Raw genomic sequence first — 19,806 nt, forward strand, 5'->3', positions numbered from 1 at the left:
CGTGTAATTACCTTTAATGTCGTTGTTCCATGGGGTTTTTATTGCCTGTAATGGAGTTTGAGACGAGTTTGGGGGCAGCTTAATAGCCAACCAGAAGACGGTCAATGCCATAATCATAATCTCTTGATGAAGTAAGACTCAGCAATACCTAAATGACAACAATTCCCAAACTTCGTGAAATTAATTTCACCGTCCTATGATTGAATTTCCAGAAAAGATCAAGTTCAATCTATTCCATCGCTGTTTATTTCACGGAAAAAAGGTTTCTAAATGAACCAACACCAGCACGAGGCTCAGAAACCAATCCAACGGCGACATAACATTCTCCACTATTTATGTTCAAATTAAATGTCCCGATATTAAATTAGTATTAAATTTTCATTCGTTGCGTCATACGTTACGAGTGCAATACTCTCTGTACGTCTGTTCACTTTTCAACGACGCAGCGTGATAGACTTTCAATGCGGAAGTGTTCGAGCAGAGGCTCCAACAAATTGGAAAAGGATACCGACAGACGAACCTGACATTCCATAATTGCTCGAGGCGTATAGCGTGACGCTACGGGAATTCTGCATTGTTCGAAACGAGAAGGACCCTCTTAATCGAGACCTGGTTTCGCCACGCGAGAAACGTTTACTGGAATTTCCGGTTTGTACAGTTACAATGTCGCGGACGACGACTATGCCGCGCCACAATCATATTATACGACAACGCTGTGGCGCATGTCAACGTTCGAGGGTTTGAAAAAATGCGGGAGATAAAGACCACCTATGCTACGCGGAGAATAAGGAAGTAGACGAGGATCTGGAGATCTTAGATTATGGTACAAACTTGCAACAGAGTAATGAACCTATTACACATGTAACCGAGGGTTCTTCTTGCGCGGGTGAAGGGTTGCACTTGGTCGCAAAGGTTGTTGGTAGCCAGGAAGAATTGTATCGTCTCTGGACAGTTGAGGCTTTTAATGTTTATTAGGATCGTTATGTTGTACGATAAATTGAAGTATTATCGGTAGATTTTATGCATTTATACAGTAATATGAAAAACGCACAAAAAGATATATTGTACAATTAATTTAATGTAATTGTTATTTCATTTTGCAGAACGCACGTACCTCTTGGTTACGTTTGGCATGTTACAAATACTTAAAATCCGCAGCCTAATTATCAGGATCTCCTGGCGAAGATCCTTTGGGATCGAATACGAAAGATACTGTCGTTATTGATATAAAGATAGAATTGCACTCGTTAAATATGGAAAGACACGAAGTACGAACCGAGTATTGTTTCATTTATGAATACAGCTTGAAATAGAACTATCACATATAATTATCCCTCACCACTATCACCGCAATTAATCAGCTGAGTGATCGTTTGACGATCCTGTTTGAGCGACACTCGTAATGGCCGCACGTGTGCGTGAGAACCGCAAGGATCTTTTACTTTTTACATTCCCTCCTTGGACCATAAAGTAAGACACATCTTAATTAGCCGTTCCATAAAGCCATAAACCGCGCGGCGTGCACCTAAAGAGAGAAACGCCTCGGAGCGCAGTCACCGGTGCATCCTTGCGCAGTTTTGCATCTCCTCGACGACGACGGTGGTTCTTTCACGGTCGACGTGAGATCGCTTCCTGCCTTGGAAACCAGGTCGCACGTAGAGCATCTCCGTGAACAGAATGATCAATTGCGAGACAGATGACTCTGCCATGCCCTGTTTCCTTCGACGCTGAAAACCCACATCGCAGTCCACTCGTGACAATCCAGTTCGAGAAAAGGATTCTAATGGTCGCTGATGTTCATCAGTTCATTGACTCTGTACTTTAGGATAATTACATGCAAACGCGACGGATATTTATGACATTCTGACAAATTCTAGATATTTAAACATCAAATGCTAGATATTTATGAAAAATTGTTGAATTTTTGCTGTGGCAACCGCGTGTACCCCCTTAACTGTTATATTTTGCAAGGGATCCAGAGCTAACTCAAAACCGGACCTTGCCAAGATCTAAAACAAAAACTCATTATCTATACTTTTCATCTTTCATTCTATCCTATCAGGTTTAACACAGACCTAACTCAGGACAGATGCTTGATTCCGTTTCTTTTCTTTTGCAGGACCATCGAGCTGATCGCGCTGATAGCGATCTCCAGCACCCTCTTTCTCTTCTTGCACACGAGGGAACTGCACTCGCGCCTGCGGAAGATGGAGGTTCGCCTCCAGCCAGGGGAGGACGAGATGCTGCCGGAAAATCAACTCTCATACGGTGAGTTTCACTGTTCCACCTTACTGAAAACTCGTCGCCATTAAATCCTTCCAATGGCGACCAACAAGTCAGAGTAGGCAATTGTAACTATCTAGGCTGGCGAAAGCGCGAAAGGGTTGTTTCCGAAGAAGAATTCATTCGGTTTAGTCAATTTATCAGACGCAAGTCTGTCTCGTAAAAATACCGTCCCTCGGGTGACGTTCACAGAATCATTGAAAGAAATCCAGTCCTTGTCAGACGGATGACCTATATCCAATGGAGATGTTATACAAAGAAAACTTGAAGCGTCCAAGTTCAATTAGAAAGTCGTCCCGATAGACTGTCTCTCCAGTAAAAAGCAGCTGCATTGCGATTGTTTGTGCATCTGGGAGTAAAACACTGGACGAACGGAATCTCAATGCGTGCAAGAGTCACGAATTGCTCGTGGAATGTCGACTTTCGAACGAGTTAATATATATATCTTCGTCTGTGACAAATGGGACGCGTTGGAATTTCTCGAAACCCTGCAGTTTTATGGCTGCAGGCACTCGTCGAATGGAGCCATCGAGGTCAGAAGTAGAACATAGGCTAACGTTTGAAATGCGATACGTATCGAGATGTTTATTATATCTGCCCCTCGCGAAATCGATGCTTCGCCTGAACGCTTGGATTGGATTTGCTGTTTGCAAAAAACATTTATGTCGAAACCTCTGCGACGGATCTCACTTACGAGGCTGCTTCTTAAGTTTCTCGGGCCGTGGCGAACTCCGAGGAGTGATCCCTCTGAGGATCTATGGAAATGGATCCAGCAGCAGGACTGTACACGATTTGAAAAATGAAATAACAGAAACGAAAGATAGTATCATGGCGTTGTTGCTCATTGAAACGTGATATACATTTAAACAATTTTATGTTGACACTCCACCTCCTAGTAGTCTGTTAATCTCTAATCGAGGTATGCTTCTATCATTAAATGGATATAGAATAGAATTAAAAGGAGAACAGGACAGTTCAGTGTGCGAAAGGAAATTTCTAAATTGGCCCCGTGGAACGTGTTATACTTTGAAACGTGTTATACATTTAAATAATGATATGTTGACACTCCACCTCCTAGTAGTCTGTTAATCTCTAATCGAAGTTTGCTCCTATCATTAAATGGATATAGAATACTCGTCTAAGCACCCTCTAACGATTTCAAGCTTCTCCACCTCGGTATTCCTGAAAATTTCTTGGGGTCAATCACTGTCAACGTTTGATCCCAGCCTGAGCTTTGGCACAATTAAAAGGAGAACAGGACAGATCAGTGTGCGAAAGGAAATTTCTAAATTGGCCCCGTGGAATCGGGAGACAATGAACTGACACTGAGGCGAGTGTAACACTGGCCATCGCACACAACCATATTCTCTGTTCTCCGAGGAGGATCCCGACTTCCCGGGTTGAAGAAGGTCAAGGTGTGAGAGGGAACGTACCGAGTACACGTTCGTCGTCGAGAGAAGCGTGCACTTGGCGTCTGAGCCCGTGCGTGTATATGTGTATCGTTAGATTATTATCATTCCTGCGGGTAGCATTTCGCATTCGCGAGATACGTAACGGTATCCGGGCCCTCGTTTATCTCTAATGCGCTAATTAGTTAACCTACGTCTAACGTTTTCCCTCGAACCAACCGCTGTTTTCATTTTCCTCGTTTCCACTATTAATCAAACGGTGTCCTCTTCTCGCTATAAGGCTGTATTATTACTAATATGTAGTTCCTTATTAACTCTTTGGATTTTTGTATCTTAGATAGTGCGACGAATAGAATTTTATTCAAACTCTACAAAAAGAATACAAAGCTTTTATTTAAATTTTAAACACAATGGAACAGTTTCATTTCAGATCCTTTGGAAGAAGGAATTCTTTTCTGTGCAGACGTTCCGTTAGAAATTTTACCCAGTACGCGAAGATGAATGGCACCTTCATATTTAACGAGGGTTGGCATAAAAATGGGAAAAGGAACGAAACAGGGACGACGAAATAGCTTCGGGGTTATGAATATTAATAATTGAATATTCACCGCGAGGAGCGCTTTTTCTGACAGGCTCCCGACAGTCCCAACGATCTTGCGTTACGATAACAGTGGCGATGCAATTTGTATAATTAGAAATATTCCGAGTATGCATACGAAAGTGATTCGACGGGGATATTGGAAATCGAAAGTGTAGGGCAGGATGATGTGCCAGAATCGTTTTTCTTGTTTTCATTAAGGAAGTGTTGTACATGGCACTCGAAGCTCCGTACATGTACGATAACGATGTTGCTACAGCAGAGTCTCAAAGAATGATTAGAAACTGGAAGGTTAATGGTTTGTTGTTGGTTGTTGCAACAGGATTATTCATAATTTGTAAACGCTTCTAATTTGTCACTTTGTTGACTCCCTCAAAGTGTTAACATTGTTGCTGAAAATATTCGAGATCTGCTACTTTGTTGAGATTTCAAGCATCCCCATAACTGTACACCTGTTTTGCATCTGATCTATAAATGGTTTGCTCGTCTTCTAGAATCAGGTTGGGCGATCTCGAAGTTAAATTAAGACACGAAGTAAGAAATTAATCGATGGAAATTATTTTCCACCGCCTGGATACTTGTTCTCAATGCGGAACATGGTTCATTTATCCTGCCTCGAGTGTTCCTCGCGACGGACCTGGAACTATTTGAATTAATCGTCCAATTTGCAACCGCCACGCCGTCTTACATCCGCGATTTCCAGGCTGCTCTTAATCCGTGTTGGTTACGAGTAATAATTACGCGACGTCGTTAATCGTTTTCTCGGTGAAATATGTGTTGCCGTAAACAAACGAGGCATCGGTAGCTACCGTGTACGTCCAAAGGCTGCGATAATTGCTCAAAGAAGACAGGACGCGACCAATTCTCCATTTCTCGAGCGTTCGTTAGTAGAATCAGGTTCCAAGAATGCAGATTGCTGACCACGACAAAATACGTTTCGATAATGCACGATGTATTCGTTGCTTTGATTAATTAACGTGCGATTATTAGCGTTCCTAACGATCGCCCGTGGAATATAGTAAACGAGAGGAAACATAAGGGAAGAGTTTACGAGCAGCATAAGAAGCTAATGAGAAATATTTAAATATTTATAAAAGGTTACGCGAAACAAATAAGAAGGTATTAAAGTTTTTCTGAGCCGCAAATTACAACAGTTAGTCGCTATGAACTTCTTCCTGATGTTTAATTGCTTTCTCTTCTCGCGCGAGTAGAGCGTAATTAGAAGCATAAACGTAAAAAGAATGTGTTCTCGCTTATACTGGAATTTAACGGCGTCAAGAACGTACCATTGAATTTCAAGTTATTTAAAAGAATTTAACATTGAAGCAACCTTCGGGATTGTTAATAAATATTCCTCATCAAACTCCTGAGGAGGCCTTCGTTGAATTGCAATTCCTAATTATGATTTTGGGTGCTTCGAAGAATAGCTCCATCCTCACTGGAATGTTAGTGGACTATGTGTGATAACGCTAGTGCTCTGCCATGATTTTCCAACGACGCTGCGTGAGATCTTTTTATCGCAGAGCACACGGGCCTTGCCTCGAGAGAATGGATGTCTCGCTCCGCTCAGAGAGTTCGTATCTCTTGACCTTGTTTCCAGCGTTCCACTTATTGTCAATGATGGAAGCATTCCTATTTACCATGAGCAGAATGCATGGCACTCTCATTAAGGACAATTTGAAATATGGAATACCGCCGATGGAATCGCGACGCACGCGCCTAATTGTGAAACCGAGACTGGCGATTGTTTCAAAGTAAGGTCGTCTTTGGGAATTAATTCCGAGGGAACGGATGTAATCTCAGTCTTTCCCTTCTGGGCCATGTTTATATGTATCTTGAAGACTGAGAAAATAATATTTTTATTTATGGATAGTGGGTATTTTATATTAAATTTGTGACTTTTGAAAAATAATACATACCATTATTTCAAATATGCGTTCTCCTTCTCTCGTAATTCATAACCGAAAGTTAAACTTATTTCTTGATTAATTGGAATTAATGTAAACTTATAGTTGGCATTGAATGAGTTAAAAAAACTTGTAATTTCAAAGTGAACCACGAAAATCTCCACATCTTCATTTTTTATTAAAATTCTTACAAACGGTCCTTTGAGAATCCTCGTGGTGGTTGATTTTTAACACGCACACGCCCAACGGAAAAAAGTTTCCTTGCTCTTCGAGGGACACTTGAACACTGGTACGGCGAGCAAACCAGGAGTCGCATTCATCTCCTTAAAATGAATTCCCAAAGAAGACATCGTTTCAAAGTAGTCCCCTCGAATTAGGACGAAAGGAAAGTCCGAATCTCTTTCATCCCTGGCACCGAATATCACGGAGGCTTCATGACGGTTTCCATGAATGCGAACTCACGTGCCGCGTAACGCGATTTCCGGTTGCTCCGACGTCCCAGAGATGAATACCAATGCCGTCAGACCAGTTTGGAAAGCGTTTCCTCCACCGTGAGAACCAACACCCGACGATTGCATAACTTTGCATGAAATTTTCCCTGAATGCGACCAATCGCGATCGCGAGCAACGAGTAACGCAGTTAGATGCGTTATCGTTGTTATAATAAATAAAGAATCGCGTGCAACGGTGAAACAGATAGCACGAGCATGTGGCGCTCGAAGAAAGCGCGACCATAACTTCAAGCATGAATCACCTAGCAGAATAACCTACAGTGGGTGTAGAATGTATTCGTACACCGATCAATTTCCCAAAAAACTTTTCTGTGAAATTGTAGCTTCTTAACTTCCTTTTTCATAATCAATATTTTACATATTCTCGGAAGTCTCTAAGATAGATATAGTCCAAACAACAGTTACTAGTTAATATAATTTGTGAAATTAACAAAAAAGTGCGAAAAGTGGGTAAAAATATTTGTACGATTCTTATGATGAACCATTTACAGCAGAGTTTGTAACGTAGACACATTAGTTTATTGGTCCGTGCGAATTAGAAAATATCAAATTTCCAGGAAAGTACTTTTAAACAATTGTCCGAATACTTATTGCTTCAATATTTCTATCGATTAATTGTTTTTTTCTTGTTAATTTCGCAACTTACATAAATAGCTATTTTTTTTGTAATCTATCTATCCTAGAGATTTCCTAGAACATGTAGAATGTCATTGTTTATAAAAAATAAGTTAATAAATTACAATTTTACACAGTTTTTTTGGAAATTGATCGGTGTACGAATACTTTCTACACCCACTGTATCTGGATTCGTTCGACAACAATTTTGTATTGTGTCTATTCTTAACAAAAAATGTATGACTGGCCACTTGCTCGAGGGTCTTACAAACTATAGGGTCTATGCTAATCTAAAAGTGATAAATATCAGTTTAGACGAGATCGTCAACTATTCTTTTTTAGTCGAAACGAAATAAATTGCGCACGTTCATGTTCGTCGTTACCGAGATAATGAAAGAAGTAAGCAAGCAGGAAGATACACAGTTCGATGACAGGATGAGGAATGTACGAGGATGATGTTGTGCTGTCGTTGGTAATGTTCAGGACTGAATACAGTTGCGTTCTGTGGAAGATGGACGGAACTTCATTAGCAACATTCGTCTGCCTATGGACTTTCTTAATAGGTGCGATGATTAAGAAAACATATCCCGTGTGCAACGTGTGTGGTCAGTCTCGAGTTAGTTCCATGCGACTAATCGTCATGTAAATCAAGGCATCTGATTGCAAGGCGGAGGAACTCTCGTTACGTCGCTGACAGGATCCAGAACGGTGAAAATACGGTAAACCTGGCATGAAAGAGTTCGAAATAATCCCACATCCGGATTAAAAGTCACCGAGGTTATTAATGTTCCTCTGTAATGGTGTGACTCTGGAGCATTCACACGACAAGACGCTCCAGGCTGGTATCAAAGAAATAGATTATACCTAATAAAATTCCAGCCACTTCCGTTTTCCAATCCCACTATAGAAGAACTCGCCGAGAAGCATGCTTGGAAGATTAGCCGAATCGCAATAATGTTTCCAACGCTAGAGTATTATTAAGAAATTCATTATACCATAAGAGTATTTTTGTTGATTAACGTCCTGTTCTTATCGATGTAGAGAGGAAAGGAAATAAGAAAATCACGAAAGCTCTATGAAAAATAGAAGTGGAATCGATCCAACCCACAGGCAGTCGACGAGTAGAGGTGAAAGGGAACGTGTTTGGATAGAAGAAAGGGGCAAGGAAAAATAAATCACAAGAAATTATTTCTCCAAGGAGAAATGGATTAATCGTTCTTGGCGAATGAGTGGATCGTTCAATGGAAATGAACGTTCGATCGTGTGTCGTTTCTCACAAGCCAGTTAAGTAGTACCATCGACTGGTCAGGGGGTGAAAGGAAGCTCGTTGGAACTTGCCTCTTCTTGGTGCAAGTGGTGTTATCTTAGAGCGAGTTAATCGTTCGTCGATTAACTTCTGAACTGTAATTACCGTCTTTCCATTTCAGTCATCTTTCAGGCTAGTTCTGTTTACTTTCCACTGGACGAAGGAAAGGGGTATCACCCTGATCGCGTTTTTAATGGATGAAAGAACAACTTTATGATTTATATTCTAGAAGTGCCACCATTGCCACCCCTTTATAAACTCAGACGATCTCGGGCGAACGAAAATAAATTGCAAACTGAGAAACACATTCGGATATGCGTACAAACGTCGAAATGACATTGTGACGTGACTAATTATGATAGTATCGAAATTATTTCCTGCGGCAAATTATTCACAGCCTTGAGAAGCAACGCGAATTACTTTCAGCCGTAATTAAAATTACAGGCGGAAGGCAGAGCAGATGCCTCTTTTAATTGCTCGCGATCGCGTTGATTAAATTTCTGCGATAATTGAAGCCGAGTGGTGCTAATTAATTGATTTCCAGATTTAAGAAAAGAGCACACCGGTTATGCAATACTGCGAGGATCTCAGAAAACCATCGAAACGATACACTTTTCTTTTCTCTGGAATTTATCTCGAATTCAACCCGTAAACGATGGGAGAAAATAGATTGATACGCACCAACTATTTAGGAATTTTTGTTCATCAAATTTCTTGTTTATCAGTTTTCAAAATATTCGACACTCGAGTGGCTTGGTATGTACGCTTACACAGGTATCTCGCGAATTATCACTCGTACGAAGGGAAACGTAACTGATACAAGGAAAACGAGGTTACTAGAAGAATTCGTGATTCGAGAAGTACGTCTTCATATCTTCGTACTTTCTAGTTGCAACAGAAGTCGAAGAAATCTAGGTAACTTTCGAAGGGAAGATTGCTGGTATCGATCTTCTTGCATTCTAATAATGACATGGTGAAAAGAGGATCGATCGAAATCACTGTTGCATTAATTATATTACACAGCAGTTTTTACTATAATTGTTGAAAGGGCGATGCAAAATAGAGCGACGGTCCATGATCGTTATAATTAACGGTGGACTCGAATAAAAAAATGTAACGAATACTTGTAAAGTGAAAAATGTATAATAGAAATGAAATAAGAAGAAAAAATAGTATTAAAGTTATTTGGCTAGCGCAGGATGAAACCAGTAACAATCGCATATCGTGGAAGCGAAGTCACGAAAAGCAGAGGGACGGTAATTGTTGGCGCAAACAGGGTATCGTTTCCGCGTTCAGTGGTATTCGTGATCGAGAAACGGAATACCATAGCTCATCCTCGATCTCGATCCGCGGCATGAACAAGCCCCGGCGCGCATTCCGCGCGGACGTATTAAGAGTTGTGGCCTTGCGATGCTATCGCAAACTAGGAGAGGTGCGAACGCAACTTCGCGAAGAAGTGGAAAGCATCTCATTAATCTTTTTCGAACTCTCTCACGCGAGGGCTCGATTAAGCTCTTCTTTTTATACTGATCACTTTCGCCGCTTCTAACGATTGGTTGCTAAAACACTAAAGTGGATTTAAATTATTACATCGTGGTTTCAATGGTAAAACGTGTATGGAGTTACTACCTGCGCTCTCTTTGAGAAATTATAGCTCAAATCGCGTTAAATAGACATTCGTAAATATTAGTATTATTGCGGAGGGTTCTCCAAGAGGGACGTCAGGATTTTTTTAAATAAAACACATCGGGATTACTCCGACAGGTATATTTTGTTATTAATAAAGAAAATCTTGAAGGCCTTTCCGGTAGCATTTTGTGAAAGAAGCTTGAAACATATATACTTATGGTTCAATTGTCATACAGTGACGGAATTGTAGCATTTCAAAAGCAATGTCCTTGCTGTTCATCGTTGTCATGGAACTTGTTCGTTAATTGTCGTTGAATATTGGTGATAAATACGCGTGATTATACCAGGATTATAAGAAGGTTACCACTGTTTCCGTTTCTGTTCGCCATTATTTATAAGGCAACATAATTCTTCGCTTGTCTACATGGAATGCAGGACGTGACTTCCTCATAGTCAAGTTGAAGATCGGGGATACTTTATGGGTGTCCCTTTCACAAGGGAACGATCGTAAGTACCTCAGGTACGGCCGTATCAGGACTTATTGTCGTAATATTTTCATAGATGATTCCTATCTTCGTATCGAAAAAAGTTTACATTCGGCTCGATGTCGAATGAAAGATAGAATCTCCGCTATCTCGAACCCAACCCATTTCCGTCATATAATTGTACAGCAAGAACTGAAGTTCCAACACAGCTAAACAAGTACGAGTATGTTGTTTTATATATAGTTCCAGAGTAAGAACAAAAAATTCCAATAATTTAGACACGAGTTATTCCATTTTATTTCTACAGGATTACTGTAATTTTCAATTGAACATAAATCATAGTTGATATACTTACCTTTTAATTGTTTTACTTTAATTATTACCCAAGTCTTAGATATGAGAGAAAGTCTCCAATGTTGGTTCGTTATTTTAAATAATACAAGTTCAAAGTTTTCGACTTGTGGTTTCACTTTCCATCGAAATGGAGAATGAGCCTCCTGGAATCTCCTGGTGGTCGAAATTGAAGATAATTCGTGTTTCTATTGTTAATAAAAACCACTTTCAACATTATTCTCACGGTCGGTACTTAAGCCAAGCGTGACAAATTGTACTGCTATTCCAAGACTGACTAATTACAGATATCTGAATGAGTGATACAGAAATCCTTTCTTCGTTTCACGGATTATTATTAAAGGACAGCCACGGTAATTATCCCGGTTTCTACTTTCCATTTCCTACGACGAAACTTATTACTCGACAATGCTTTGTTACGTTCAGAATGTTTAATAATTATTCATAACCACGGAGAAAACGGGAATTGCCCGATGACGAAGTCTGTCATAAAATTCTGCACTTTGGAAAGTCTCGCAATTATACTTCTTCTTCATTGTAATATCGAAAAGACATTCTGCGATAGGCTCAATTAAGATCGACCCTATGTGATAAATATTTGAAAATTAATTTCGTTAAACAATTTTAGTTTCCTGACAAAGACTCATAGATAGAAAAATGCCCATTTCGAAAGCAACCTTGTCGCAAACATTGGTCGCGACGCAACACCCTGTACATTCGTTGGATAGTAAAAAAACTGGGATGACGTTCTGGTCGAAGTCGTGCAAGGGCACCGTGGACACAAAGCACCTTAAGAATCGTCGTGGATCGCATTGTTCCGTTTTCACAGAACGATCGCGAATACCAGTCCCATGGAAACGGACAATCGGGTTTGCAATTCCGAAAGTATCCGTGGCCTCCCTCGCGACGAATCAAGATCAACGGATGACGTTCTAACGTTCCGAGTGGGTCCACGATCTGACAAACGACGCACGCTCGCGGAAATGGCTCTCAGGTCGATTGCTTTGCAATTCTAAGTACTTTCTATTCTCTGTTATCGTCCGAACGGACCCGATCCAGTTCGTAACACCGTCACGTGCCAGTTCTGGGTTGGACACCTTTCGCGGTCAAGACCGAGGGAACCTTGCGCTAGTTCAGAATTATTCATTTGTTAAGCTAGTTGTTCCGTGGATATTTAATATTTATCAAATAGTAAACAGAGGATTTGACAAAACTTTACTTGAGTGCTTCATTGAAAGCTTCCAATTGACGATTTTCCATAGGAATCGCCACGCGAACGAACGGCGTGTTTCTACGCACTTAATCTGACGCACATCGCTGCGCGTGCTCGCAAATTTTTTGCGAAACGAAGTTAATTATACAAGAACGTAAACGACTGAGGATTATTTAAATTATAAAAGATTGCATCGAGTCCACGATACTCTCTTAATTACACCGTGTGGAGTATCAAATTGATACTTATCTACAATATAAGAACACGTATTCGCCCTGTTCTCAGCCCAATTATCGCAAAAGTTGTTCAGGTTAATAAACCTGAACGTTTCCGTTCGATTCCGCTCCGATTTCCTACATTTTCCAAGCACGAAGGGAAAGAAAGCATCAGGTTTAATCGAAGCGATCTTCGATACACATTCGTTGCATTCCTTGGATAGGTAACCGTTCAATTAACCTGTTGCTGCCCGAGTTTTGTTGCATTTTCAATTTCCAAGACGCCAGGTATCAATGCGTGCTTATTATCGACATCGACATCACAATGAAAATTAACGAAGCAGTTCTTACCCGGAATCCCTTACCTTTTAATTAGAGCACGAAGTACCTATTAACCAAGTAGTAATGGACGATCAGCGTACATGCTAACCAGCGTAACCCTTCAGCAGCTTGTAACCTGCGGTATTAATACTTGCAATTACAGTAATACTAACAGCTACATTACGCGGGGTGTTTTGTACATTTTTATGGTTACGTACACTTAGGAAAATTATATAAATACCCTTTGAGATTATTTTTCGGTTATGCTTTTTATTTTATGAAGACGGTTGTTATCAACGTTTTGAAGCATAATTATCCACGTGCACGTACTATTTTCTTTTTTAATTCGAATCCTTCACATTTTATATTACTTTAGAATTCGAAATGTAGTACCCGAGGATGAAAATGTAGGTCGAAAGGTTCCCAAGTAGGAAGATGGTTGTTCTATCGAATAAACGTTGTAAATTGTTACGTTTTCTTTGCTATTCTCGGTACGTTTTTTTTAAATATTAAATTATTCTTCTTGACCATCTCTGATTGAAACCACTGACGCAAGGGAGCAGGGTAACCCATCAATTTTATCGCTCAGCGTTCATATTCCGCGGCGCACACGACGGTTTCACATTTCTCACGATCTCTCTTCAATTATCAGAGAATCATTTGTTGGGCGGTTGTTACCGGTATTTGTTTTGCCGAGCCTGAGAGTTCATGGACGTTCGCCGATGCCTCAATGCTCGTTACAGTTCGCTCTCGCCGTTAGCTGAAACGTATTGAACGCAAACGCAGTGATTAATTAGGGAGAACGGAGCGATTTTCCTCCGGGCTGAAGAAACAAGGAAGTATCCTTGAAGGACCGCGCCGATCCAGGAAGAGGTTACGTGGAAAGCAATCTGATCGAAACCCAATAATTCTGACAATCACCTGGCGATGCCGCATCGTCCTTGTAGATCAGACTCGTGGAGTCGATCGAAGCATGGAATAATTAGAAGGTGACGTTAATTTAAATGTCAAGTTAATGTGTTTCACTTAGTAGTCATAAATTTAGAGGAGAGGTATATTTTCTGTGAAAATTTGGGACGTTGCAGGCATGATTTTTCCTAGGAAGCTCTTCGTAGACTCGTTCTTTTTATTAATAGATAAGTTAAAATAATTGCTTCGTGTCTGTTGAATTGCGGAGTCTTGAAGATAGAGGTTTCCTTCTGAATTTATTTCTGCGAAATGATGCACAAGCATTGCAACAGAGTATCTGGTTTTTAATTGGTGCACGTTTAAAACTCGCTCGATACACCGACCCTTGGATTACCATGAATTAGAAATAAAATCTCTGCCTCGACTGATCTTTATCGTAAATGTCGCTGGCGGACCGCTGATCATGGATCGATGAAACACCTGTTCTTTTTATTTTGAACAAGTGTCATAGTCTACGCGTTCCCTTGAAAGCTTACTAAACTCGTTTATTTTTGGTAGCTTGAAACGATGAAAATCAGAGAGACTGTTCCGTTAAGTATCGACTTGGAACATGCGACATCCGCTTGCGGGTAGTTCCAGAATATTATCGTGTACGGGACGAGTAGATATAAAGGTACCATTCACCTGTCTCGTTCCTGGTTAAATCAGATTGCAAATTATGCGATACTCTTTCGCTTACACAATTTTCCTTTGATACAAATGCTGGAATGAATTAAATATTTAAAATAACTTGCGTAAATGCTCGTTTACTTTTTTATTTCCTTGCTTCCAAAGGAACTGCTCTATTTAATCAGATGTTTCTCAAGGAGAAAGAATGATTCACCATATTAATTCCAGAGATTCCAAGTTTTAATCCTCTTCAATAATAATACCCTCTTCTAAGGATAGCGAATACAACAATAATACAATAAATTAACCCCCAAAGTCATCTTAAGGTTATCAATAATTCTTGCTTCGAACAATACCATATGTATGTCCATACCTACTGCAATACTTCATGATACAGTATTGTTATATACGATTACCTTATAATTTTTATGCTTTATTTTTCGAAAGTTTCGGCATTGTTCGCACCACCATTGTCTCCAAGAAATGGAGCATTTCCTGCGAGTCAGGAGAGACCGTATCGGATTCGGATAACGATTACATCAGGAGGCTGCATTCGCGAGATTTTCATTCTCCCCGGGGAGAAATCTGATAGTCACGTTTAAAGTGGAGCAGACGCAGATCGTATCCGTCGTAATGCCGATGCACGACCCGGAAGTTGATGGTACACAAAGTTGAGCAGACGCGCCGTGACTATTATTATGGAAATGAGTTCGATTCCTAATTGAGGAAGATGTCCATTAGCAGAGCAGCTCGATATAATTGATGGGACAGCCTAATGACGGAACACTTCACGGAATTTACTGGGGTTAATGGAACGTTTGCGTCTGTATTAAACGTTCGTTACAAGACTTAAGATGTACGTCAGCAATTGGAACGTGGTCACTGACAGAGTCCTTGGAATTTCAAAGCTGGAGTGCTTAAAAATGAGACGTCATGGTGAATAGAGGTAGACTGAGCACGATGGACAGTTTATATCGTCACCAGCAGCTATGTGGAATAATGACATTTGGCATTGGGACAGGACAAGGTTTATTTCAATAAGGGTTGAGGACAGATGTTCATTCTAAATATGCACAGGAGAATTTAACGATCATCAAGTAGAGAAAGGTTCTTTATTAGAGAAAAGTGTGGAATCAGATCGTTTACAGAGTCCTTGGAATTTCAAACCTAGTGTGTTTAGAAAAGTGGCGTTACAAATGGTGAATAGAGGTAAACTGAGCACGATGGACAGTTCGTATCCTCATCAGTAGCTATGTAGAACAATGATGAGGATACGCATTGAGACAGGACAACGTTCAAATGACGATAGGTGGTTATTCTAAATATGCCGAGGACGATTAAACGCTGGGACACCTTCTTCATCCAAGAAAAGTGCATCTGTATTCTCATCTTACATCTTCCACGCACCTGTAATTCTACAACAAGAACAATTCGAACAATGCCTCTGAATCTCTGAATCCCTCAGAGGCATTCTTCGCCTCCTAACGATACTTTCTTACTAGTACAAGTTTCTTTCGCTCACAATGGCCTGCCAAACACGCCGCAAACGACTAAACGCTCACAGAACAGCTTCTTTATCGAAAAAGAATTTCTCAGTTCAAATTACTCTCTTCCACTGTTCCCTGCACCTGTAGCACGTTGCTATCCCTCAGAGCCACTCTTCTCGACGATACACTATTGGCGATACAAGTTTCTTCTCCTCTTCTACCTCGCTCCAATCCACGGAAGCTTCTATTACAAGATTTTAACCAGTCGGACGGTTTGCACGGATCCCAGGTAGAAGCTGCGTGTACGTCAGCAATTGGAATCAGATCGCCGGCAGCTCGTTCGCAGCGCCAAAACCATTAAGGCAACACGGTTCTCCGCCGGTACGTGGCGGTCAGCAAAGGGTTGAAAAACGTGGTTCGTGATACCCTAGGAGGCAGATCGTGGCTAGAAGGATCCGGAGGAGCGTTTCCTCGGCACGAAGCCAGGCAGTCCTGAAGAGGAAACGAAGCCTCGGGTGAGACCAGTGGTCGTCGGACCCGTTTGGATTCTTTTTCCCGGCTGGCCATCTGCGTGCATATCCTGAAACGAGGCCGATCGACCATTAATTCCGATACTCTTTCCTTTCCTACCGAGTGGGACTGTTAACCGCCTCGCGCCGCGTATCGTTTTCATCTTCGCGCTTCCGTCGAGCCGAGCGTCGCTTCGAGGCCTCACCCTCAATTTATGGTGTCCTCTACTCGCCAGCTGACCTCCGCGAGGAACTCCACGAAGAAGGAAGCGACTGTTACGCGAGCAATGCAACCGTTGGCTTGGTTCTTTGCTCCTTCTGCGAAGTAAAAATGGAGATTATCAATGTACGTGTTGTTATTTAGACCTCTGGCTTGGGTCTCTCTGGTGTTTGAGTTAAGAGTTTTATATGTAGTTTTCGCAATTACGAAATTTAAAAACTTCACCTTAGTCATTATTTCAACCAAGAAAAAATGTCCTTTCCGAAGAGCGTGATTCGTACAGCGCTGAAATATTGAAAGCACCACGTGGCTAGTCCGTTTCGCCATTAAACGGTGTCCATGAACTCCGAATACTGTTACGCGGATATTACGCATGAGATGATTCAACGTATTCAGCGTTTCTGAAAGGAATGATTGCGACGAAATTAATTATATTACGGCAAGTGTCCGTGGGCATCGTTCATTTAATGGGCCGAACGACCCGTGTCCGATGTGCCCGAAGAATCGGAGTGGAACACGCAAACGAACCTACGAATCCGTTTCGAAGGATTTGTTTTCGAAACTGTTAACCGACGACGAATGCATCGCGAAACAAGGTTGAGGATAATTATGAGGGAAGAACTCTGTAGAGGAGCTCTGTCAGGCGGAACCATTCTGGTCGAGATGATTCGGTCGTGGGTTGTCCTACTTGGATCGGGATTCCACTGGTTCCAAACAAGACCAGCTACGGACGCTGGCCGAGGAATGATTAGCGCGTCGATTCTAACGAAACGGGGCATTGACCGCTTTAGAGTCGAGAATGCGACCGTGAAATGGACGGAAAACACGATTTTTTATTATCTCTTGGGTCTTGATTATATAATTATATGCGTGGCGTGCATACATGGCGAGAAATCGAGGAGGATATTGTGTAAAAATGTTTAATGACAGGAAGAAATGTCTCCAAAAAACCGTATTCTAACGATGGGTAGAGCAATGACTATATCCGATTTGAAGAATAAGTTATAATGGAATTTAATAAGAAATTTGAAAATTCACATATTAAATTTATGAGTTGAATCGAATATTTTTCGTGTTACACTTTCAGCTGAATTTTAAAATAAACGATAGCATAATGTAAGGAGCAATAAGATCTATTGATCACCTCTTAGTTAAAACCCTAAAAGAAATTTTAATTAATTTATCAATTCCATTGTACCAAGTCATGTAAATTAAACATTAATTTCCTGCAAGAGTTGCGAGAAAATAGAGTAGGGAAGGAACCGAGTCCCTGAAGCGTTGTTTCCGAGCCTAACTTCGAATTCACCGCGAGTGGCTTTTATTTTCTACCGAGGCAACCATTTTCAAGGTGTTCCAGCAAAGTATTCCGCGAACCTGGTAGAATCCATCGTTTTTTGCAGTTCTCGGTGCTCGTAAAAGTGGTTTTACAGTTTTTCCCAGGACTTTGGGGGAACGAACCCTTCGCACCTTTTACGGTCGCGCCATTACCGTGGAATCTTGTAAATGTTCGTACAGCCACCGAAGAACTTCTCGTCTGTCGGGGTGAGACATCTAGTTACTCGCTGGGACACTTCAGGAATAAGTTTCGAAGCCTGGATAATTCACGGCGAATTGAAAGATATGCACTACTTGCAGGCGCTTCGCCTCTGAGAAATCAGTCCGTTCGCCTGTTGCAGTCTATAAATCTTCCGCGGAGGACGGACTGTCACAATTAACGCAATATTGTCGGTAATCCGACATCTATATTCCAGTTCCACGGTAAACGAGCAAGGAAAAAACTAAACAAGATCTTAGATGATCGAATACTCGCACATAAAGTTTGTGAAGGGGTTGGAAGTATTCGATAGTTTTGAGCAATTCAATAAATGAGTCAGAAATTCGGTCGGTGTCAGTAAAATTAAGTTAAATTTAAATTAATTCAAATTAACACAGCACCAATTTTCTGTTCATAAATTGGGTATGCAAACATTGTTTTCTTTCCTTAATGTTATTCGATGCCTCTACAGATAGACGACTGTACAGAAGCATTTAATTTATGAGGCTTCTTTAAAATTAATAACTTCTTATGATAGAATCAGTTTCAACCTGAATTAAATAGAATAAATCTAACTACAGTTTCATGTCCATAACAACCACCTCAATATTACTAATTTTGTGAAGAATCTAATATTAATAATGATAACTCCTGTCCATAAACTTGGATCGCAGAAATTCTTCTTTTAAGGAAGCCTCCAAAAAAATCTGCAACCCATTTCAGAGGGTTCAACCGTTATTCCACTTCAGCTTTCATTTCAATCATTTCCTACTAAACCATTCATCAATTCATCCGAAATTTCTGCCGCTTCCATGAAAGACGAGATCCCTCCGAAACGACGCCCTCGTGGGTCCCCTTTATCAGCATAATCGCACCTATCTGCGGGAAGCGTAAAAGTCGATTCAGACTATACGACACGGACCGTCACGTTCCGGCAGCGACACGTACCGGCACCGACACGACAAAACATTGAAACACGCGTTTTAATGGAACTATTTACACTATTCCCGTTGACGGAATGTTCAGGTCGGTGTCTGTTAAGTGTGAACAGTTCCATTAAAACGAATGTTTTAATGTTTTGTCGTGTCGTTGCCGGTCCGTGTCGTATAGTCTGAATCGACCTTTAGTCTCCTCGATGATCGCGCCTCTGGGTGTCCGTTCCAGTTTCGTCCTTAGACGATCGAAGTTGGCGTGTTTTCCCAGGCTTCCCTGTTTCCCTGCCCCCCTGAGCCAGGAAATTCCGCGACTGGAGCCGATCGAGTCTCCCCATAGCGTTCGTTACGGACACTCAGACAATGGGGTTCGATACAATTAGCGGGTGAGCCGCTAACGAGCCGCGTCGTTCATTGTCCGACGATGTACGAACCGTACACGAACACGGAAACGAAACGGGCCAGACCTGTTACACATAGCTTCTGCCGGCGTCGGATGTAAATTACAGTCATTAAACTTCGCACGGTTAACGAGCTACCGTTGGCAGAGGAGGGGGATACGCGATCCGCCTAATATCGCACGTTTTATGCGCTCGTCCTGCTCCCGGGGACTGAAGACGTCGTTCTTTGACTTGGAAACCAGCGCTTCGTAGACGTCAACGCTCGTAAATTCTCCTAATTGCACCGTTTAACGTTTCGACT

The 19,806-nt window shown here is 41.3% G+C and overlaps 1 protein-coding gene across 2 annotated transcripts in view; it reads left to right on the forward strand.

The window, feature by feature from the left end:
• The window catches only part of LOC128872394 (heparan sulfate 2-O-sulfotransferase pipe), a 75,232-nt gene that overhangs the window by 31,212 nt on the left and 24,214 nt on the right, over positions 1-19,806 (forward strand). For both annotated transcript variants that reach the window (XM_054115032.1, XM_054115033.1), the window contains exon 4: positions 2,120-2,268. In XM_054115032.1, coding sequence (XP_053971007.1) covers positions 2,120-2,268 — 149 coding nt within the window. The remainder of the gene's footprint in view (positions 1-2,119; positions 2,269-19,806) is intronic.

Source organism: Hylaeus volcanicus, chromosome 2 (assembly GCF_026283585.1).
Source record: "Hylaeus volcanicus isolate JK05 chromosome 2, UHH_iyHylVolc1.0_haploid, whole genome shotgun sequence".
In the NCBI taxonomy this organism is placed as follows: domain Eukaryota; kingdom Metazoa; phylum Arthropoda; class Insecta; order Hymenoptera; family Colletidae; genus Hylaeus; species Hylaeus volcanicus.